This window comes from Corvus kubaryi, unplaced genomic scaffold, assembly GCF_017639235.1.
Source record: "Corvus kubaryi isolate FWS band 111438036 unplaced genomic scaffold, C.kubaryi_AGA036_p1.0 78, whole genome shotgun sequence".
NCBI classification, from domain to species: Eukaryota; Metazoa; Chordata; class Aves; order Passeriformes; family Corvidae; genus Corvus; species Corvus kubaryi.
Window position 1 is genome coordinate 9,007,967 of NW_024582065.1, and position 22,906 is coordinate 9,030,872.

The window sequence follows — 22,906 nt, forward strand, 5'->3', positions numbered from 1 at the left end:
CACGTGGGGAGGCGGCGGCGGCCCAGGCCCGGCACCGGGAGCGGCGGCGGCGGCCGGGGTAGGTGCGGCTCGCGCTGCCGCGGGGGTGCGTCCGCCCCGTCCCCGCTGCGCTCCCGCGGCGCTGCCCCGCCGCCGCTCCCTCCCGGTGTGCGGGAGCTGGGGGCCGTCCTGCGCTCCGCTACCGCTGGGTCCCTCCCTCGCCTCCGGGGCCGTGTCTCCCACCCGGCGCGGTGCCTCCCCCTCCCCCCTGCCCGGCACGGCCGCGGCCTCGGCGGGAGCGGGGCCGTGAGACCGCCCCGGGTCCCGCAGGGCCGGGCCGAGTCCTGGGGCGGGCGGGGGACGCCGGGCCCGGTCCGTCCTCTCCAGCTCGCCAGCTGCGGGTGTGGGGGATAGTGGGGACCCTCCTCGGACCGCGTCAGTGTCCCCGGGACCCCGTCGAGCGTGTCCCGGAGCCGCCGGCTTTTCCCCCGCGTCCCATCCCGGGCGGCGCGGTGCTCCGCGGGGCTGACGCGGAGGGACCGGCCGGGTACCCGCTTTCCCTCTCCGTGTCGCGGGGTGTCGGTTGTTGCCTGTCGATTCCAGGTGGATCCTAAAATGTGGCACTTCGTTGCGTGTAGGCATCTTTGTTTGATTTATGTACCGTAACCTCGGTGGGTTTTGTGCTTTTTTTCCTTCTTGTTGTCAAGGAAGTGTTTCTTTCAGTTGAAACGTCCCCAGTAGATAATTTTTAAGTACTGGTTGTGTCAGTTAGAGGTGAAAATTAAGTATAAACAGATTGTGTTAAATTGGTTTAAAAACACTTATCAGCAAAAATTAAGTCGATATCGAACTGCTGGAAGTAAACTTGGTGGTTTATCTCTGTGTAGATTTGCCTGATTAAGATATTTTGGGGGGGGGGGGGGAGGAGGAGAAGTTGAAAAAGTATTCAGGAGAGGTTTGGAGAGAGGGAAAAGATCACGTGAGACGTTTGCAGAGGAAAAAGATTGTGTTTATTTCTTGAATAGAAGCTGGAGAACAGGTAGGACATACAGGTATGGCTTGATCTGTATTTCAGATTTTGTTCAACTTACAGGTTTTGTTAAAGCGCAACTCAGTAGGATTTCTGAGACTTTGGGCTACTTAGAGAACATGTAATTACAGAAGCTGCCCACTGCTGATTGACTTGCAGAAATGCTGTATTCTTTTTAAAGGCCTCTACTTAAAAGGTCAAGGACCTGAGCAAACTTATTTTTGTGTGCACAGTAAACAAATTACAAATGGAGCTTGGCATAGGGATTTCCTTCCAATTTCCAGCCCCATGTGCAGGCAGTGTTTAGTAGCACACACCGAATGTAACTCCTTTTTTCTCAGTTCTTTCACAGTGTATTTTTAAAGTGCTCTGGTTGTCTGGTGAGCGTAACTCCCTGTTTGTGTTTGAATCCTAACAAGAGAGAAACTCCAGCAGTACGTAGAGCATCATCCCCAGAATTTATTTAGCTGCTGGCTGCACTGCCTTTTTCCCAGCCTCCAGCCTGTGCTGTGTCCTGCCTGTCCCGGCTGTACAGCGCAGAGATGGGGCTGATGCTGGGGGAGCGTCAGCTGTGGCGCGTGGATGAACCAACTGTTCATAGTTAATTCATTCCAGCAACATTCCTGTGCTGGGCTGGCTAAGGCAGTGTCAGCATTTCTTTTATAAACTGCAGTTTCCCAGGACTGGCTGCTTGTTTCTGGGATGGGGAATTTACTGATTACAAGAGCCTAAAATTAGAGTTTTGTCCTCTGAGCAGATAGTTCAAATTAAGATTGAAAGTAAAATGATGTTGGCAATAGCTGTCAACCTGTTAAGGATTGTTAACAAAGATTGCATTAGCTTCACTCTTGTGTTTGTCTGATGCCTGATTTTGCATACAGTGTCTCATGATTCCCTCATCTTCCCGGTATCTGTGAGGAGAGGGGTGGAATTGGAGACACCATTATCTCCAAACAACAATATTTCTTTTCTTTCTGGCTCTTGAAATTAGTGGGAGCATCTGTGGCTGTCACTGTGTTGTAAAATGAACAGAAAAGATAGACTTGTAGTTGTTATTTTTTATTAATTACTCTTTAGTCATCCTAAATCTGTGTTTTCACATGCAGTATTCCTCTGGCTTTCCTGCTTCATTTTGAGTACCAAGGACTTCTTGTTGCATTTGAGAGTATGTGTTGCACAGGGAAGGTGGGTAAAAATCAGACATGATTAAGCAGACTAATCATATGGTACGTGAGAAGAAAAAAGATTGCTAGTGATTTCTTGTACGCTGTTCTTTTGGTTTTTTTCCCAGAGCTCTGATAAAACACAGGCTTTGACCTGGAGCATTTTCAAGGCTTTTTTCAGGACTCGCAATGTATTTTAAATAAACGAGTGTGCACTGGGTGAATTTTACAGGTGGAAAAACCCACAGATGTCCAAGGCTGTAGGAGCTCAGAGTCTTACAGAAGGCTGGGTTCTTTGTCGTAACACAACTCTGCAAAGTGCTCTGTAAAGCCTCTGAACTCTGCCACAAATTCCACTGTTCACCCACACTAAGATGCTAATGATGAGCACTCAGAAAGCAGAACTTTGTATCTTTAAATTGAACCATACTGGATTTATTGTTAAGCTGTGCATAGAGCCAGAGGAATAGAAACAGAAAATACATTATATTTAGGTATTTCAGCCACCTCAGTGTCTTTTCTGCATGTCGCCTTGTTTTCCATGTTTTTTAACACTATACTTAGTGGTTTCATATTTTGGAGGATAGAGGATATAAGTTTATTTTGCATGCCAAGCTTTCTGACTTTGCTTTTTAAAGCAAATGAATTGCTGTTCTTCAGTAATTTAGTTAATATTGCTGTATTGTTCTTTATCTGGTGCATTCTGCATCAGATATATTGGAACTTTGTGGAATCACTTTAGGAACTGCAGCTGAGGTACAAAAGCTGAGAAAGATATGAATGGGGAAAAAAAGTCTCTTTTCCTCTCTAGTTTGCATACCTGTTCTCATGCTTATTCTCCTTTCTGCCCTGGAAACCCAGAACTTATTTTTGTGTTGTATTTCCCTGTAAATTCTGTGCTAAGGGTGCTACATCTGCTGGTGACTCTCAGGTCCAAGAAGTTCATGCCTGAAATACTGATTTTTCCATTTATCCTCTGTCCTTTTGTGTGGCTATGAATGTTCTGAACACCAGAAAATGGGTATTCCTTGGAAATGGAGTGAGACCAGCCATAGTTATGAGTGCCTTTCTTTACTTGTTGTACGTCTCAAGGTGGCATTCAAGCCTCAACCTCTTCCAGTAACGTAAAATTGAAGGTTTTCTTTTTTCTATATATTGTTTGCTTTAAGCTCTTTTAAATTAATTCTGGCAGAACTTAGAAGGAAAACTTTGATCACAAGTTGCAGGTCAGGTGCCAAATGTTTGGGAAAGGGAGGGAAAGTAAAAGATAAATATTTTATAAGTCTGTGTAACTAATCTGAACTTTGGTAGGTTTGCTTTCTAGTTGTTTAAGATTTTAGCATGGTGAATGGGGTCTCTGCTGTTCCTCTGGACATTGTCTTGAGTAGAGAATAAGGCATAACAGCAGTGAAGGGGAATTGCACGGTGAATTAGAATTTTAAGTAAAATTGAAAGCAGTGACCCAAGAGCCAGCCGTGTTGACTTTCTCATTTTGCAGCTCTTTCTAATAGTTCGTTGTGTGAGGAGAGGCCAGAACACCCATTTAATTACACAGATGAGCAAGGAAAGTCAGGTTGGTAGAAGTTTGCCTCTTCGTATGTGTTTTACCCAGACACTCTGTCTCCCGTGGAGGTGTAAAGACACCTTCAGGCAACACACTGCATTATTGTGGTGTAGTTTTGTGTCAGGAGCTAAACTGTGCTGAATTCAAAAGCTCATATTCTATTTATGATGAAACAAACCAAAGCCCCTTACCCTGTAAGGGATGAGACACTGGCTTTCTGAAGAACGTCAAAACTTGAGCTCTGTGCTTGGCTGAGGTCTTTTGTCCTAAGCTGTGAGAGCAGAAACATTTGGGTCTGAGATGAGTTGCAGGTATTCCTAAAGAGCACTGTCACTGCTGCTGTTTGTTCTTGGGGTTTGATTCCGGAGCAGTCATAAGCCACAAGTAATTGCTCTGCTGGTCTTTGATGTGTGCCCTTCTAAGCTGGCCCTTATTTTAATGGGCATGGAGGCTTTCTGGTGGGGATTCTGTCATTGTGAGCTTTCTGATTCAGGTAAAATGATCCATGTGGTAATCTATACGGAACAACGTGATGGCACAGAACAGAGGAAATTAAATCCGTGCAAAGCAAAATGTGAGGATATAGAAAATTTTGTTAACTTCAGGCAATATTTTATATTCGAAGACTACTTTTGCACCTCGAGTGCTTGAACATTAATCCAGTGAACCTCTGTGGCTGATTCTAGCACAGTTGGGTATCTGAGCTTTGCTTGCTGCTACATCACTGACAAAAGCTTCTCTCAGTCACCTGCTCCACTGTCCTTTCCTCTGCTCTCCTATCTTGTGCAATTTCATGAGACTTCTGCTCACTGTTAGACTGGCAAAGTTGGGCTGATTGGGACGTCCTGGTGTTGCAATTCTGTATTGTGACACTGCTGTGGGGTTAGGCTGGGCCAGCTGTGCCCCAAGATCCGCATGGGGTTTGTTTACTGTCTGCGCCAGACATGGAGTGTGGAAGAGCACGGGATGCTTGTTATTTAATTGTAGGTAATGTTGGTGAAAGGTGTTGGATTGAAAGACTTGGGAAATAGGTGAAATTAGCACTTCAAGACAGACACACTATACTAAAATAAAGTGCTAAATTGATCCTTGCCTGGATGATCTTTACAGCTGCTTGTGATCAAAGCCTGCTCCTCTACTCCTGCTGTCAGTGTGGAAGATGAGTTTGCTCTGTTTGAATGAAAACAGTAAAGCCAAAGGGATATTTAGTGTTTGATGCTTATTTTTAGTCTGTGTTTCAAGATCTTTGATTTAGGTATTTTCAGAGATCTGTGTGTTGTATAGGTGGTGCAATAGGGAACTTCTATAGAAACGTTTTAATACGAATTCTTTAAACAAAAGCATCTTTAAGAACTCTGCCTTACCTTTAAGATACATGTGAGTAATACCAGATAGACACATACAATGTGTAAAACTTCTCAAAATACCTTAATTTCCCAGTGAGTAATTCTCACTGAAAGTCAGTGGATCTTAAAATGATTTTGAAAAGGGTATGTAAGTACCACACATGATTTTGAAAATGAAACCAAATAACCAGAGGTGTGTTGTCATTCATGGACAAACCACATCTATTCTTCCTCTTACACTCTGCTTCAGTTGTCCTCTGAAACATGTTCCAGGACCATGAAGTGACTGGATTGGTAGTTGGTTAGAAGTTGTCCTCCTAGCAGACTTCCTGTTGTATTGGTTGCTGTGGGGAGAAGGGCATTGATAGGAATAAAAGCAGGCTTTGCTATTTTTGGTGCATTGTTCCTGGTTCAGGCAGGAATGCAATGAGCTGTGCCTGTGGCTGTGCCACGTCTCTCCGTTGTTTGGCTGCACTGTTGGAAGCCAGGTTGGGACGGTGCTTCCAGGTTGGAAGGCAGAACTTGAGGCTGAAAAGTTTGGTCATGCTTGGGAGTTTGTAAAGACCTGAGCCATTGAGATAAGGGTATATTTGGGTTTCTGGGAAATTTAATCACCCATTTTTATCATGGCAGTCTGTTTTGAGCCATGGATTCTGGGAATCTGTGCAGTAGAGTTCAAGGTGTGCAGCTGAACTTCACCTTTTGTTCCTTTCTTCAAATGCCTCTCAGTGCCAGTTCTAGCTTTTTAAAATCCTCTGTTGGCTCTGCTTCTCAGTACTGATCCAGCCTACGCTGTTCTTCCTGCTTCTTGGAAGTCTTTGCTTTTATTGCTCCTTATAGTACAGAAGATTCAGCATAGATTCATAAAATGCTGTATGTCCCAAGGTTTCAGAGCAACCTTATGACAAAATATCAAGAGTTAGGTCAAACTCTTGTCTGGGGGAAAAGAATGTGACTGCAGCCTACAGTGAGCTCTGACAGATAAAAGTAATTTTTGCATGAGCATAGGTGAAGGCAGGTATTAACTGAAGGAAGTATTGTGCTGGCCTCAATTGTCAGCAAGTGTAGTGTATGTTCCAGGGCCCTGTTTTGTGTGATGTGTAGAAAGTGGTGACTGACATAACCATGAGATATTGCAAAGAGATTTATTAACTTCCCTTTTGTGAGCTGTGGAAACCAGTGCTGTAATAGCATGTGCTGCTTAGCAAAATGGAGGCAGGACTGTGAGTGTGCACTGAGAGAGGAGTTGGAGCTTGGTTGTGCTGTCAGATGAGTTAGTTTTTATAATTAATCAGCAAGTTTCTGAAAAGAAACATTTGAGCATTTTAGCATGGAGTTTTATATAAGTATTTTTATGATTTTTGTTTTTCAGGCGTTTATAACATATTTAATCTCATTCATGAATCGAACTTCCTTTTTAAGTCATGGATGACAAGGCTTCTGTTGGAAAAATCAGTGTCTCTTCAGACTCGGTATCCACTCTTAACAGTGAAGATTTTGTCTTGGTTTCCAGGCAAGGGGATGAAACACCATCTACAAATAATGGTAGTGATGATGAAAAAACAGGACTGAAGGTAAGAACCAATAACCTGAGTTTGTTCCCTGTTCTTCTATATCAAACTAACCATAGAGAGCTTAAAGAGGGACTTCTTTATTGTGGAAAACTTGACAGAAGGGAGAACTTATTCAAGAACCAGTTTTGTCAGTAATTTCTTCATTGCTGATGTTAGAGGTGGTAATTAGGTTTCGAGTAAGAGCTCTCTCCATCACTAGCTGTGGGTTTTTTCCCCACTTTGGAGAATCCTTCCTGAAGTGCTTAGGATGAAACAGACATTGTCAAGAAAGTGGAACTGTGATTTTATCACAGCTTTCAGGTGGAAAGCAATATTAGCATACGTGGATTTGACCTGATCTGTTAATTCAAAGTTACATTGAAGTTTTCCCCAATGTGAAATGTTCTCTTTAAGAAACGTAGAAGTGTAGTTATAACTAACACCTTGGCATGAATCAGAGAACACGAGCGCTGTGTGAAAGGCTTGTGAGAATTGGAAGGGCACTGACATCTTCTCACTTGTAAAAATGCTGTTCTGAAAAGAGACCCTTGTCACCCTCTACTTCTTTTATTTTTCTTTTGCTACTTAAAGCAACTTTCATCCCAATTTGTATTTCAGCAGCTTTTAAGAAAAGTGGCACAAGTAAGGTAATCACTCCAAATTCCATCACTTTAATGTGTTGAAAACTGGATCTTTCCTAGAGTGAGACAAGTTAGTGTGTTCTTTGTGAGAGGTGGAAAGAGATATTCCACCATTAGAAGGACCTGATGTCTGTCTACAGCTGCATCTATATCTTTAAAGATGATAAGAAATCTGTGTTCTGCCTGTTGAACTGGGTGCTCCTCTTTTCTTTTGCAGTAGTTGTAACAGAGACTTTATTGAACATTTCTTGATGCTTTTGCTCATCTTGCTTTTACCTCCCAACTGCTTTGTTTTTCTTGTGTTCCTTTGAGTCCTGGGCAAGACATGCCATTATAGTGGCTCTTTTCTTTTGTACAAGACTTCAAATTAATTCTGTTAGTTAAGAGTCTCAAGACTGATCTTTTGCTTAACCTGGCAAAAAAAGTTCACTTACGTTTTATGGTTGTTGCAGAAGATGTCACTTCACAGCATAGAATAGTCTAAAAAATGTGAACATTTCTTAAGCACTGAGCCTGGTGGTCTGTGAAACCTGCTGAAAGGCTGTAGCTTGTCTTTCTCGATGCTGCAAATACCAGCAGCATCAAGATCAGTATCAGCATCAATATGTAGGAATTCAGAGTAATCTCATAGTGGTGCTTACCTTGAGAATGCTTCTGTGGCAGTGTCTGTAACCAGCTCCTGAAGCACTGTTTGAGATCCCAGGAGACAGACACTGTCAACCAGATTCTCCATTCCATCCTGTTATCCCCAACGAAAATTTGGAAGCATGAAATGCCATAGTCTGCAACACTTCTTGCCTCACATGGGAGCTATTTGTATCACTGTGTGCTTCCAAAGTGGTTTATAAAATGCTGGCTACAGGTGTGCTGTTTCTCTTGATGAGGAAGTACACGAGCTCTGCTGCCTCCTGATCATCAGTTGTAAAATAAAGTTATGCTGTTCCCTGATTTGGCACTGAATGCCACAGAGCTTTGCAGGTCTTAAAGATAAGCTTCTTTATGAATTTGGTGCCAGGACTGAGCACAAGCCTTGAACAAAGTAATTCACCTTGAGCCTTTCAGTATTCTAGCATGGAGAGCATGTGCTGTTGGTTATTGGCTGCAATCTGAGTGATTAATGGGAGTTTTATACCTTAAACAAGCACTCAGTGTGCAGTCTAAATTCTCCCATAGAGGGACCTTCCTGTTAAGCTCCTTCCTTCTGGTTAAGGAAGAGAAAACTTGTAGCAGAAGAAATGGGAAGACTTTTTACCTAAGCTCTTAGGGACAAAAATGTGGATATTTTGGTATTGTTCTACAAGAAAAGAGACATTCTGCCATGGCCTATGGCTTTGTTCTTGGTATTTTTTTTCCTCGGCTTGCAAATAGCCATTCAGTTTCCAGTGAAGTGGAGTAGTGGAGGTTGTCAGAGGTGTGTTAAAAGTGTTGTCGCTGTGATATCCGAAAGTGTTTCAGTAGTGCATGAAAAATTAATGTTAACAGTACAGCATGAGAACTGAGGTTATGTATTTCATAGGAACAAATGAGATTTTTTTTTCGGGCAGAAGCAATTGCTTTGGTACTTAAAACTAAGTTAATTCGTATGTGTCAAACCCTTTTTCTTTGACGTGCCGTGTAAGAAAAGCAAAATATCAGTTCAGGTTTTTGTTTGAGCAGGTGTCTCTTTCTGGTGTTCTGTTTCTTTAGAAAAGCAGTTTGAGGATGTTTCATTTGCTAATGAGCACAGTCTGAGGATGGTGCTGGAAGTTCAGGTTTGTGTTTGCTGAATGTGACAGGCTCTGAAATTTGTACATCGGGCCTAAGGCTCTTCTTTCAAGATTGCTGATAATGCTGTAGTTCTAAGTAATAGTGCTGTAGATTGAGTTAACTTAAGTTTTTGTTTGGCACTTCTTTTCTTCCTCAAGTCCAGACAGAGAAATATTTCTTTTGAATATAATTAGGAACTGTATTTTTATTCAGTGGGTCATAATTCATAATTGTGTTTTTGCTTTTTGTCAGTGCTGAAACACTTGGTTCAGTTTAAAAAGGGGTTGTCAGTGAATGTTTTCCAGAAATACAGTTTGCCAACTGTCTCTGCTTTCCAGTATTGTTCCTGTGTCTGCTTGTGCCCACTAGCAGTGGGACTGGACTGGATTTAGGAAAGCTTCTGGAGCACACTGTAGAGCAGGAGTTCTTGAACTCCCCGGCTCAGCGAGACCTCTCCCAGCAGAGGCTGGCAGCACATGCATCAGGAGAAGGGAACAGATCACAGTTCTGATAAATCCCCTGGTGTGGTAAAGGAAGTTTGCTACCTCCTAGTTAAAGGTTAAGTAAAATCAGTTTTCGGTTTTGTGAGAAATGGAGAAAGTCCTGATTAGGGTAATGGTTTCTTTGCTCAGCCTCAAGCATCTATCAGGTGCACCTGTGTATCGTTCCCTTCTGCGCTTGGTGCTGCCCCACGCTGTCAGGCTGGCTCTGGTTTTTGGGCTGCAGCAAGGCTTCAGGCACGTTTACACCTTCATGTGCCCTGTTCCCATGATGTGGGGAATCCATATGGTTGCATAAGAGGCTTTGATTAACATGAAATGAACCTTGGTTTGTGTTTTGGCCTCAGTTTTGCAGGCAGCTGGTTTGTTGCACTTGATTTTTGGGGCTATGAGAACAGCAGGGCTCCTCTAGTCCAAAAGTGTGGTTACTGTGCCTTTTAAAATTCTTTTTGAGGGCAGTCTGGGCTGAGAAGGAAAGCTTTCTTGGAGAAATTAGTTTAAGTTGCTTTTTAAACGAGGGTTTTGATTATGGTGTTTTAGAATATCTGTGAGATTGTGGTTTTTTATTTTTGCATGCCTGTTTTCTGTAAACAACTTGAATTTGTGTTTTACCTGTCACTACTATTTTTAGGAAATTTTATTTTCAAGATCATGTTTTATAGCTATAACATCTAGATGTGTTATTCATACTGATTATTTTACCAAATACAGTAGTTCACAGTTCAGATTTTTTGTCTCCATACAGTAAAGTAACATCTTCCATCATCATCATCTTTCTGATGAATGCCTGCAAAGACCTGAATAATAAACTTGATGCTTAAAAGCCTTCTGCCTTTGATGACCCCATGCTTGTGCAAGATTTTTTGTTGTTCTCACAATGAATCACACAAATTAATACTAAAATTGTTGGGAGGAAAATGGAAATCTTTGGATTTCTGTAACTAGTTACAGGTTACAGATGCCTATGTGGGTGTACAGCTGAGTTACCCTGTCCTGCTTCTGGCAGGTGATCACAGCACAGGAGTGTATTTTAATCTGTACAAAAAGTGACATTCTGTTTGCATTAATTTCAAGAGTATAAATGTCTCCTGTTGTTGTTGTTGTTTAGATTCTGTAGCAAAACAGTCACTAGGTTATTACTTTTTGGGGGAGTTGCATAATTTGGATTTTATTAGCTGGCATGTAGCATCTTAAAGCAGTCAGTTTACAGAGAGGTAAGGATAATGAAGTGCTCCTAGGGTTGAGTTTTGGTGTCAGCAGTAATAACCAGCAGCAGCCAAAGTGTTGGCATCTTTTGCTGATGGCATCTGGTAAATACTCTGTAAACTTGGTCACTTCCCTATTAATTGCAGAGGAATGGACAAAGAGCTTCCTTAGAAGCAGTATCTGAGGGTTTCCTGAAATGAATGCCTTGGTTCCCTTTCCACTTTAGGACCTCATTTCACACTGTTGAGGTGGCTTCATGCTTTCATGTTGATTTCAATGAGCTCAAAGTCAGGCTGCAGCTGAGCACTAGGAAACAAAGCAATGCTGTTACTGCTCCTCAGTGTGACAGCATAAGCTTGTTCCAGATGCTTCTCGTCTGTGAAACCTTGCTGTCTTGCCCATGAACCACGTAACATATTTAATTATATTTGTCCCTTTCTGGTACTAATCTGAGGATTGTTATAGTCCATACTGTGGGCATCTGTAAGTTTCTCTGTCATAAGCTGGTCTTTGTAGTTGGTGATTAAAGACTAGTTTGAAAGTAATCTCCTTGCTTTTTCCAGTGCTAGAAAATTCCTGCTTTGAGCTTGTAGATTTGTTAAAGCAGGGAGGATATAATCCATGCTGGTGAGCATGGATTTGCACACTGCAGTTTGTGTTTATGGTTGTAACTGGGTTAAAGTGGTTAACTGGTGCTTTGGCTGGTAAATAAAAAGCCATATGAATGACCCTGAGGGGTGATTTTTGTTGTTTGAACAGTCTATTTCTTTTTTTTTGTGTTCCAACTCTGTGGCTCTTAGATTGTGGGGAATGGAAGCGAACAGCAGCTGCAGCGGGAGCTCGAAGACGTGCTGATGGATCCACCCATGGAAGATCAGTCCAGTGACCGGGACCATGGAGAAGAAGTTAGAACTGATGGAGATGGGGAAGAACCTGTTGTCCTTGAAGCTTCAGCATCCTCTACCATTAACCCAGTGTCGGTGGCAGGACTCCAGAAACCAGATATGAGCTTGCCAGTGAAACCATCCCAGGGAGGTTAGGAAAAAAAAGGGGGGGGATGCCTGGTAGTATCTTATGAGCTTGTTTTTTTGTGGGGAAAGTGAAGAGAATTTAGGTACAGGTGTGGCCACCAGCCTTTCCCCATGTCTCACATTATAGTCACTTAGTGCAGTAAGTTCCAGGTTATGTATGTGATGCGAGAGTTAATATCTGCTGAACTGGCCTCTCTTCTGAAAACACTGCTATACCAGCCTTGAGATGTGTGCACAAATATTCAGCTTACTTGCCTGGCTGTATAAAATATTAGTACAGGACTTGCAGTATTTTGAGCTGGCCTGACTTTTCTGTTCCTAGCCTCTTTTGTCTTTTATTCAGTGGCAGGTCAGTCTCTGACACTTCACTTGCGGGTGCCTTACCTTGTTTCTCACGTTCCCCCTCGTGTCCCGCCCTAGACTGTGAGGATTTGAGCCCGTTCACGCCCGTGACAGATGAGGACAGCGTGGTGTTCAGCAAGCTCACGTACCTGGGCTGTGCCTCGGTGAACGCCCCGCGCAGCGAGGTGGAGGCCCTGCGGATGATGTCCATCCTGCGCGGCCAGGGCCAGATCTCCCTGGACGTCACCCTGTCGGTGCCGAACGTCTCTGAAGGGACTGTGAGGTACGGAGCTCGCTCGGGTGCTCTGTGCCTCTGCATTTCATCTTCGCTCCTTTGGAAAGCAAACAAGCTGATGGTTTGCCTGGCAGGAGACTTGAGCAACTTGATTTTTGTTTAGTGAGAGAAGTGGATTTTATAGACATCTGTGAAAAGTGATCCTTTGAATCTATTTACCAAACACTCTACCAAGAAGCCCTATGATGATCCAAGCTGTCCCCAAAGCCATAGTGGGATTGGTTATTGATGAGGACTTTGGAAATAGCCTGGAAAGTAGTTTGTAGAGCTGGAAATTGTCTGATACATGACGCTTAACAGGGATGAGTCTGTCCACTGCCAAATATTCGTGTAACTTTCTGAAGAGTAATCCCTGAAAACCATGGGGAAATTACTGGTGACAATGTCTGTGGCATTGTACTTTTTTGTGCTGTTCAATTTAAACAATCGTTATTGTGGTCAAGCTTTGCAGTAAATGACAGTCAGGAGCTAGATTTTGTGGTGTACTTTCTCTAGCAGGAATGAAATTGTTAAAGCTTGCAAGTTAATGTCTGGCTGAAATAATTCTTCTAAAGGTGCAAGCTTGCTTTTCTTTCCTCCCTCTCTCTATTTTAACAGACTTTTAGATCCTCAGACAAACACAGAAATAGCAAATTATCCAATCTATAAAATCCTTTTCTGTGTACGAGGGCACGATGGGACCCCCGAAAGTGATTGTTTTGCTTTCACTGAAAGCCACTACAATGCAGAACTCTTCAGGATTCATGTCTTCCGATGTGAAATCCAAGAGGCTGTAAGTGCAAATTTTTTATCAAATCATAATTGTGTACATGTAAATGTTATTACTGAATTTAAAGTGAAGTATTTCAGGCACTTTGGAAGTAATGTAATCCATCCATTTTGGCTTTTTTCTACTCCAAGTTAAGATAATTATAGAAACCTCAGTTATGGGATAAGAATGCATGGTTAACAGTTTATCCTAAGAAGTGCAGAAAAACAGTTCATTAGATGCTAAAACGGAATTGTTTTCTACAATTCGTTGTGAATTAGTGAAAATCCAGGTAGGTTTCAGCTGATGTTGTGCACTCTGGCTGCAGGTGAGCCGGATCCTGTACAGCTTTGCCACTGCCTTCCGGCGCTCTGCCAAACAGACCCCGCTCTCAGCCACTGCCACCCCCCAGACTCCAGACAGTGACATCTTCACCTTCTCCGTGTCCCTGGAAATCAAAGAAGATGATGGGAAAGGTTATTTCAGGTAGAGAGTCATCTTGCATGCAGCATATGGTTCTGCTGGAAAGTGAGTGAATAGGGACTGTGAGGCTGAGGTGGTCCCTAAATTGCCTCCTTGAAAGTTTCCTGTTACAGTTTAAATGAATCCCAGACATAAATAATTTTGGGAAGTAATACAGTGACAACCCTCTGGACTATGTAATCTTGGTTGTTGAACTGAACATGGTGCTACCTGCGATGTGCTTTTTCTATTTTGTTTTTTTCTATTGTCTTTAAGTCCTTTTCATTGCCTTTTAAGTTGTGCTCAGCAAAATTGCTGCTAAAGCTGAAAGTGCATCATTGTGACTGTGCTGCTGGGAATATTGGTGCTGGGACTTCAGTGTGTGCATTGGCACTGAAGTGTAGTTTTAGGTTTTTCCACTCTTTTTGCAGCATTTAGAAGGGCCTCTCCTAAGAAAAAAAAGGAGGGAAATAGTCTAAGGGTTGGTGCCCTCCTTGGCTCGTTGGTGTCATGTACCTCAGCAGCCACGTCCCTTGTGAGATGCAAGCAATATGCAGTTGCTTATAGGAAATACTGTATGTTACATGGAGAAACAGTATTTAGAAACTGGTGAAATGCTGCTGGAAGTCTCACAATACTGACCCCTACAATATAAGCCCACAGTTTTTGTTTTGTAAACTGTGTCGTTGGTTTTCACCTACATCTGTTGCCATTTCTTTCATGTTACTGATTGCAGCATGCAAGGAAGAAAGGTTTTGAGTGCTTTGGTGTAAGGAACTGCACCAGTGTCTGATGCTGGGTTTGGTATATGCAAGGAATGCAGATAAATGATCCCCTGAGATATTTTTTCCTTTCCTGGTGAATAACAGTGCAGTTCCCAAAGACAAGGATAGGCAATGCTTCAAACTCCGCCAAGGGATTGATAAGAAGATAGTGATTTATGTGCAACAGACAACGAATAAAGAACTTGCTATTGAAAGGTAATTTCATCAATTTTTAAAAGATTCTTTATCTGTTTAATGTTTGTATTTTGCCTCTGAGGCAGCAGGTTAGTAATTGTTCTGTGGATGCTCCATTTGTGTGATTTAGTGCCACACTTCTCTTGAGTGTGGTAAACCAGAGGATGAAGTGGGACATACGTGTGTGGGCCAAAAGTCCTTGTGAAAAGGCCAAAATGAAATCATAAAAGAGGTCCTTGTGCTTCATTTGATCCTTGTCCCTACTGAAGGGTAAATTCTATACAAATATGTCTAAAAAGAAAAAAAAAACCCACCAAAGGAAGGGCAGAAGACTGCGGGCCAAGTGTTGCTGTGGTATAAGGAACCCTTGTTAGCAGTGACTTTATTACGTTGTTCTTTAAAACAAAGGTAGTGGAACAATTTCCAGGCTGCTGTAAGCCGGGTTAAAGCATATTGTAAATATGCTTCTGAAATCTTGCTCAACATTTTTGATGTTGGCTTGACATTGTTTTGCTGGACATGCTTGATGCTGCTTTCAAATGTCAAGGTTTGTTGATGTTTGTCAGAGGATTCGTGGGCTGTTTGTGGTGTATGACAGCAAATACTTAGATAAGAAATGTTAATGGTTTGTTTATGAGCATGTCTAACTTTTGCAGTTAAATTTTTTTGCCTGGCTTTGCAGATGTTTTGGCCTTCTCCTTAGCCGTGGGAAAGACGTTCGGAGTGGTGACATGCACCTTTTGGATTTGGTAAGGATCTTTCTTCCCAAAATTCAGTAAGAATTTTGATTATGATTGTGCATGATCTCAGGATAGACAGAAAAGACGCTTCTGCAGTTGTTGATGGGAATTGATGCTGTAGGTTCCACTGCTCAGGGTGGGGCTCTACGCAGTTGAGTTGAGTTCCCACCTCTGCTGCTCAGTTAGAAGGTGACCTGGTGCTTGGTCAAGGGGCTTGCCCAATTTTACAGTCAGTCATGACTGTTCTCCTTCAGAGGCCTGAAATAAGAGACATGGAACCGTATTTTTAGACATGCTGAATATTAAAGCACTGTGCTTTGAACATGGAAAGTTATACAGCATAGTTATCACTGTGAGAATCGAGGCCTGAGAGGCTTCAAATATAACTCTGAGAGCTAGTGGGTGCTTTGTTCTCATGACTCGCTTTTCTCTCTATAAAGTAATGATAGAGATCATTTGACTTCACAAGTGTGAAGTGACAACAAATTTGCTAGTATTTATGCAGTACATAGTGAGTACTGCAAAAGGTACTCAAAAAGTACTCAAAAAGGTTTAATACTACATGAATAATTTTGCTTTTTACCAGGCTTTGGATTGCCCAGAAAATAAGGTTGTTGGGAAGACAGACAAGCTGAACGTTAGATAAAGACTTGGTTCTTAATGGCTGAATAACATGTTACTGGCTGTGATCTCACCTACATCTCTGTGAGCTGAAAGTTGCTGTCAAATGGCCATCTCCAAAACTATTGGTCATGCCATGTACTAATAGAAGAATTGGTATTACAATACCAATTGTAATAATTGGTATGACAATAGTATTAATTGGCCTTTCTCTGTTATCAGCATGGAGACCAAGGATTGCAGGGGAACTCTGTTATTTCCTTCAGAGATGATCTCTCCTACAGACTCTGTCACATGGACTTGCCCTTCCCTTGCCAGTGCAGTAGCTCTTCTATGGGGCTGGCACCACATAATGTAGAGGTTTCTTTAATTGAAATAAAGATATATAAACTTACCTTGTTTCCAGGAGTCCATGGGTAAAAGTTCTGATGGGAAATCATACGTGATCACTGGGAGCTGGAATCAAAAGTCTCCACACTTCCAGTTTGTAAATGAAGAAACACCAAAAGGTATGAATGTTGCCAGGTGTTTTCCCTAGGCAGCGAAATTACTTCCAGAGTGGACATTGGATCAATTCTCTTTTCTTTTCCGATGAATCCCACAAAAAGACTTTCACGGGATGGGGTATATTCTCAGAAAGTAGGGTGCTAAATGCCACATAAAATCTGAAAAAGAAAAAGACAACTAAAACCAAACTGTGTTCAGTAATACCTTGTAGGAACTGTGTCCTAGTAGGAGGCTCTGCAGCTGTGGGACAGGATGCAGGTACTGGAGCTTTTTAAGAATCCCACTGAGAATTGCACTAAATGACTTTTGCAGGTACTTGCTTTGCTCAGTGTCTTGTGGTCAGTTCAGATTTTTCCAAACCCAAGTTTTTATTTAAAACAGAAGGATTCCTATACCTGTGGAAATGAAAGTAAACCACTCCCAATTGTCATCCAAAAATAGCTGATATTGCATTGCTCTCTCAAGTCCTGAAAGAGATCTGTCATTACTACTTTTAAGATGTCAGCTGAATTATCATCTTTTCAATCTCTTGTCACTGTTGTGTGCCAAAGGTTGGGAAGTTAATGGGAATTGACTGGGCAAAGTCATAAAAGTCAGCTGCTGGGCACAATCTGGTGCTGGAGTGAATGCCATCCTGCCTGAAGGACACAATTTATCATTCCCTGCCAGAGAGCTCTCATAGGTTGCTGAGCCCTGTTGCCTTCTTTTGGAACATCAGAGTGTGTAGTCAAATCTTCAGAATGTCATAGCTGAGATGGTCTTAAATGCCTTTAATATCATGGTATTAAACAGTTAAGTTACTTCTAAAACCAAGGAAGAATTGAAGTGTAATTAGGCTGGGTGGCCAGAGATCTGCACTGTGTAGTTAAGTGCAGAGATCCTCTATAACGTTTAATGAAGGTATTGGATACATTTCAGTGGGATTTGAAAAAGCAGACATTTTATTCTCTTTAACAAGATCTTTTTCTTGGCTTGAAGGCTGCAGTTTCCTTTCTCTCTAGTGGATAGTGCATAGTGATCTGATTTTCCTATTTTGAGACTTCTTGAGATGTTAAATTAGGGGGAAAATGGATTCTGAAAAGGAAAGTTTCCTTTTTTCTTCCATGTTACTAGGAAAGGGGTTAGGGAATATTTTATTTGAAATATTTCTTTTCATACTATGGCTTCATTTTCTCTCTCTAGATAAAGTGTTGTTCATGACCACTGCTGTGGATTTGGTGATAACTGAGGTGCAGGAACCCGTTCGATTCATTCTGGAGACTAAAGTCAGAGTTTGCTCGCCTAATGAGAGGTTGTTCTGGCCCTTCAGCAAAAGGAGCTCAACTGAAAATTTTTTCTTAAAATTGAAACAGGTAATGTGTTAAAAATAAAGGAATAAAAATGACAATTAATGGGCTGTTTCTCCCTATGATTGCTAAAACTTTTACTAATGTTCATAATGCAACATTTTCCTCCTGAATCCAAGAGGTAAAATAAATGCACTTCACTTTTAGAAGAGCTGCCCTTTATTATGCTGATTGTTGCTGGCTATCTGCAGTTCCCATGAAGAGCCTGAAATAGCTTTTTTGGTAGCTTTGATGAGTCTGTGAAGTTACAGAGAGGCTTATGGATTTTCCAGCCAAACCACAGCAAGAAAAGGAACAGAGGATTTATCTGCAAACTGGGTCTATGCTGAGACTTGCTGCCATAAGGGGATAGAGGGGTAATTTTAATTAAAAAATTAAAATTAAGGGTTAAGAGGAAAAAAAAAGTCCTTACTGTAATCCTGGTGATATGGTATCTAATATATCACTAAACTTATTTTATCATACAAATTTAACATTTCTTTAAATTTTTTTTTTAGATGAGCAAACATCCATATGAAATTCCAAAGGAAATTATTTTTTGTCAAAAGTCTATTTTCCCCTTCTGCATGGTTGGAAACAGATTTCACACATACCCCCAATTTGCCCTGGGGGAAAAAAATCCAAGCAACCACAAAAAATCCCTAGAACTTGTTAACAATTTTTACTGTCTTTTCCAACTTACTTTCTTACCCATCTACTAAAAATGGAAGGATTATTTCTGTCCAGGATATTCACAATAACAGTACAAGGCAATAACTTAGTCTCAAAATAAGGCTGGTAAGTTGAAGGTCCAAGTCACTAAAGAGATCATGTACTTGAAGTAGCTGCTGTTCTTCTGCTCTAGATATTATTGTTCTGAAATGAAACTCTTGTTTAAAGAAATGGAAATGTATAGAAGCAAATAACAATGTGGATGTACGTGCTCTCTCAAGGCTTAGTAATTCTGGGTGTGGTCCAAAAAGAAAGCAGTGTTGGGAGTCCTGATTTCTTGATGTGTTCTTATTTTAAGAGGTTTTGAGTTAAGCAAGAGGCCTTTCTTCCTTCTTTTTTACACTTGTCTTTAAGTGCTAACAGAGAATGGCATCTAGGTAGTAACAAAGATGAAGTTCACCAAGGATTCTTTTTCTGTGTAAAAAAAACTCTTTTCCTTCAAAATTGAAGGTGGAAAACTTCTTCATGGATGAGCTCAGCCTTTTTATTTAGAATATTTTTGAGGTGGAACATGGAGATGTTGAACAGTAGAGGCTGTTGGGCTATAAATATTCTACAGCCTCCAAAAGGTGCCTTTTCTGTGTGGCAGTTTAGAGGAAGCTTATCTTACTGAGCTAATTCTGTATCTTTTGTCTTACCAAATTCACAGGCATTGTGACTTATCTTGGCCAATTCTCTTTTTCCACAGATGCTGTCAGGTTATCCAACTTCCAGTGTTTACTAATGGAAGGTTATCAAAACTCGTAGTGGAAGCAACAGATATAGAATGTACTGCCTGATAAGCCTGGAAGGGAAACCTGTTTCTGTGGAGTCATGATTAGCCTATTAAAAATACAGCTGTGTAGAATTGGCTTATCTTACTTTGGCAGTGTTTCTTTATTCGGAAATGGTGAAAGCAGAGGGATTTTATTTGCTTCGATTACATTTAGTGATTTAGTAATTTTTAGTTTTGATGCATTTCTCTTCATTTTTAGTGCTCCAAAGGATAAAATTGAGCACTGGGAGCTTAGTGTGGAGTATAATTATAAATCTCACTTCCCTCTTTCGTTCACCTTTTCTTTTCTGCTCTATATTTTTATTCAGTTAGGAAAAAAATTCTAAATCCTTAAAATTTTAGAACCACTTTACAAAGAAAAATCCTTCTTTAAAGGAAAGGAAGGTACCAAAGCATTGAAAATTATGGGGAAACAGGGCCACAGAGTAGACTTTGGGACTCAGCAATTTGTGTTCCTGCAGCAGTGTATACACAGAGTTGGAAGCTTTGCTGAAGACCATTGCCATGGGAAAATCATGGAATCCCAGACTGGTTTGGTTTGGAAGGGACCTTAAAGCTCATCTTGTTCAAATAAATGTGAACAAAATTTTTAAGACTACTTTTGCCACCATCAGTATCCCCAAAAACTTTATCTTTTTTAAACTCTTTTTAGAAGTTCTATTTGAAGAGTAATTTGACATAATTTTAAAGGTTTTGCTCCTGTTTAAATAAATGCAGCATGTTTAAATAAAGGCAACATCGCTTCATACTGAGGTACCTTCATCTCTTAGACCACAGATGCATTTATAGCTTTAAAAATCAGTGCATTTGTGTCCAGTCCGTTTATGGTTGGAAAGATGAGTTTCCTGTGGATGCCAGATCCAAATGACAGTTCTGCTTGTGACAGACACTTTGTGCCTCTGGGTGCAGCATGCTTCCTGCACATTTCAGGGCATCAGAAGCACTGACAGCCTGCACCTTGCATTAAGTGTGTTCCAGGTGTGAACATTTCTCACTGTAGAATGGGGTGGAAGTTGTTCCTCAGCTCTCCTATTCCAGAAAGAGAAGGCAGAGCCTTAGGAAGTGATCTGGCATTTATGTAGCTTCCTCAGTAAAATGAAACTCCTTTCCTAGATAAAGCAAAAGGACAGGAAGAACAACTCGGACACGTTGTATGAGGTCGTGTGCCTGGAGAGTGAGTCGGAGAGGGAGAGAAGGAAAACCACAGCCAGCCCCTCTCTCCGCCTGCCGCAGTCGGGGTCTCAAGGCTCCATGATCCCATCTCCTCCAGAAGATGATGAAGAGGAAGGTAAGAAGCTCCTGTGCTTTGTGGACTTTGAGAAAGGGCAGTTGGTAAATAACATGGTTATAAAAGATGCAGGATCCTTTCCAGTCAGAATCTGCCTGACTGATGGTTTCTTTTTGCTGGAATACTGCAAGGTTCAATACCCGGTGTCCCAGCATTCCTGGTTAGCCTCTCCCTCCTCTGGCACTTCAGTGTTCCTGCTTTTCTTAGCCCAGGCCTCCTGTGTGGTGTATTTGGGACAGTGTGAAAAAGGGCTCCTGAAAACTGGGGATTATCATGTAGCTTCTGCCCCTTCCTGAGCATTTGTGAACAGATTTGAGAGCAGAAAGGAGAAGCTGGTGTTATTTGGAAGTGTCAGCAGGCAGCGTCTTAGTGCAGAGGAGAGTCAGACATCTGTGAGAGATGAAATTGTACCAGGACCTGCCCAGCTTGAAACTTAATGCTTTTTCAAGAACTTTTTTCTGCTTTTAAAAAATTCTTTTAAACCAAACCATGACCACTTCTGAGTGTAGAAACATCTGGCCTTACATCCAAGCTGAAATGGAGATAACTTGGGTTTCTGCTTTTCCACTTTTCCTGCTGGCCTTCCTTGTGGCCTTGGCTGAAGTGTCCCTTCTGTTCTCTTGGCAGACAATGATGAACCACTCTTAAGTGGTTCTGGAGATGTTTCCAAAGAGTGTGCAGAAAAAATTCTTGAGACGTGGGGAGAGCTGCTGTCCAAGTGGTAAGTAGCAAAATCACATTCTGAAAATTACAATTCTGAGTATTCTCATTCTGTTTGCTCCTTCTGCTTGGAGTTTTTTATTTCCAGAGGCCATTGGAGATAAGATTAGTATGAATTTAGTCCTCTATCCATCCCCACAACACCCGTTATTCTCTGGCTTGATGTTTTCTGATTTCTTTAGAGGGTGTTCTAAATATTATAATTTTTGAGTGCATGCTTAATGTATAGAAATTCACTTATGCTGTGTCTTTAGTTCGTTCTGTCTTAAAATGAATATTCTACTTATCTTCAGGTTCCTTGGGATTTTGTTAAAGGAAAATCTAAACTAAGCAGTATAAAGAAGATGCAGCTCTTGCTTTGTCTTTTTGTACAGATCACTTCCATTCCTCTTTGTAATTCTGACTGGGTTCACAGCCAATTTTTCCTGCAGCTGTCATATCTTAGTGACTGTAGCTTAAGAATATGGGAGATTTGGACTTGGATGGAGAAGATGTTTTTCCTCCCTTATCTAAAGGAAGGCTCCAGAGCCTGCCAAGAAGGAAGTACATGAGCTCTGCTGTTTTCTCCCTGGAAAATGTCAGTGTACAAGAAGACTGTTTCTTGACAGTCCAATTGCTAATGCAACACCATCCTCCTTTGATGAGGGATCTTTTATTCATCTTGAAGTAGCCTGAGCAGTTCTAAAGTGATGCTGATTGTTGCAAAATTCAGGGGTTGTAGGACCCCAGGAAAGGGATTTTGTTAGGTTTTATTTTTTCCCCACAAAGTGGTGTGATGGGCAGCATGAGCCTGAGCTCAAACAGGTTTCGTTTTGACTCTGGCTTTAGTTGTGGCCTTTTGCTTCCTAAAGTCAGTGAGAGCAGGGCAAGGGCTGCACAGCAGGTCAGGGGTTGAATGGGGTATTGGGTCTAAGGAGCAGGACAGCAGAGATTGGACTCAGTCATGCAGCTTAGTTGAGAAAAAGCATTGATGTGACCACTTAGTAAGGAATCTCTTTAAGATCGTAATTATTTAGTATTTTCTGCAGTTATTGCTTATTTGAATAAGTATGTCTCCTTCCAATTTGGTTTTGCACTAAATGGAAACATTTGTAAGAGGGGAAAGCTGTGGTAAAATGATGCATAATCCCTTTTCCCTCTCCTAGATTTGGAGAAACATCTTTCCCAGATGAGCTCTGTGCATCTGCTGCTGTGAGAAAGTTTCTTTCAACTTGAATTTTTTTGTAATTCTTCCAAGGGCTCAGAGATAATTAAGCCACCTGACTCCCATTGGAAATGTTTTGGCAGCTCTAAGAGGATATGAAATGCTTCTGTGCTAATGCTGGCAACAACTTTAATATGTGTTAAAGGGCTTTCCTTCTTAACTAAAAACTCGTATTTGGAAGCAATGATCCTCCAGCTTTTAACATAAGAGGATTGAAAATCATAAAAATCAGACTTCAGGTAGTTTCATGCTAGTTTTTTAGAATTGTGTAATTAGATTTGTATAGTAATTAAATATTTGGTATTTTATGATACCAAAGAATATTTGGCTGATGTTTCATAACTGCTGAGTCACACAATTTTCTCATTTCAAAAATAGTTTGGAAGAACCCAGTAGTGTGTAGTTTTTATTCTACAGCCTTCCAATGAC

General features: G+C 41.5%; 1 protein-coding gene across 2 annotated transcripts in view; it reads left to right on the forward strand.

Annotated features, from left to right (window-relative positions):
* Positions 1-6: 6 nt before the first annotated feature.
* RABGAP1 (RAB GTPase activating protein 1) overlaps positions 7-22,906 on the forward strand; it is a 63,360-nt gene continuing 40,460 nt past the window's right edge. The window contains exons 1-12 of one of the 2 annotated variants that reach the window (XM_042052488.1): positions 7-58; positions 6,455-6,656; positions 11,529-11,763; positions 12,180-12,384; positions 12,994-13,168; positions 13,473-13,630; positions 14,476-14,586; positions 15,248-15,314; positions 16,333-16,435; positions 17,616-17,785; positions 20,379-20,553; positions 21,181-21,274. In XM_042052488.1, the coding sequence (XP_041908422.1) occupies positions 6,507-6,656; positions 11,529-11,763; positions 12,180-12,384; positions 12,994-13,168; positions 13,473-13,630; positions 14,476-14,586; positions 15,248-15,314; positions 16,333-16,435; positions 17,616-17,785; positions 20,379-20,553; positions 21,181-21,274 (1,643 nt within the window). In that variant the 5' untranslated portion in view covers positions 7-58; positions 6,455-6,506. The remainder of the gene's footprint in view (positions 59-6,454; positions 6,657-11,528; positions 11,764-12,179; positions 12,385-12,993; positions 13,169-13,472; positions 13,631-14,475; positions 14,587-15,247; positions 15,315-16,332; positions 16,436-17,615; positions 17,786-20,378; positions 20,554-21,180; positions 21,275-22,906) is intronic. The other variant, XM_042052489.1, reaches the window with a different exon arrangement.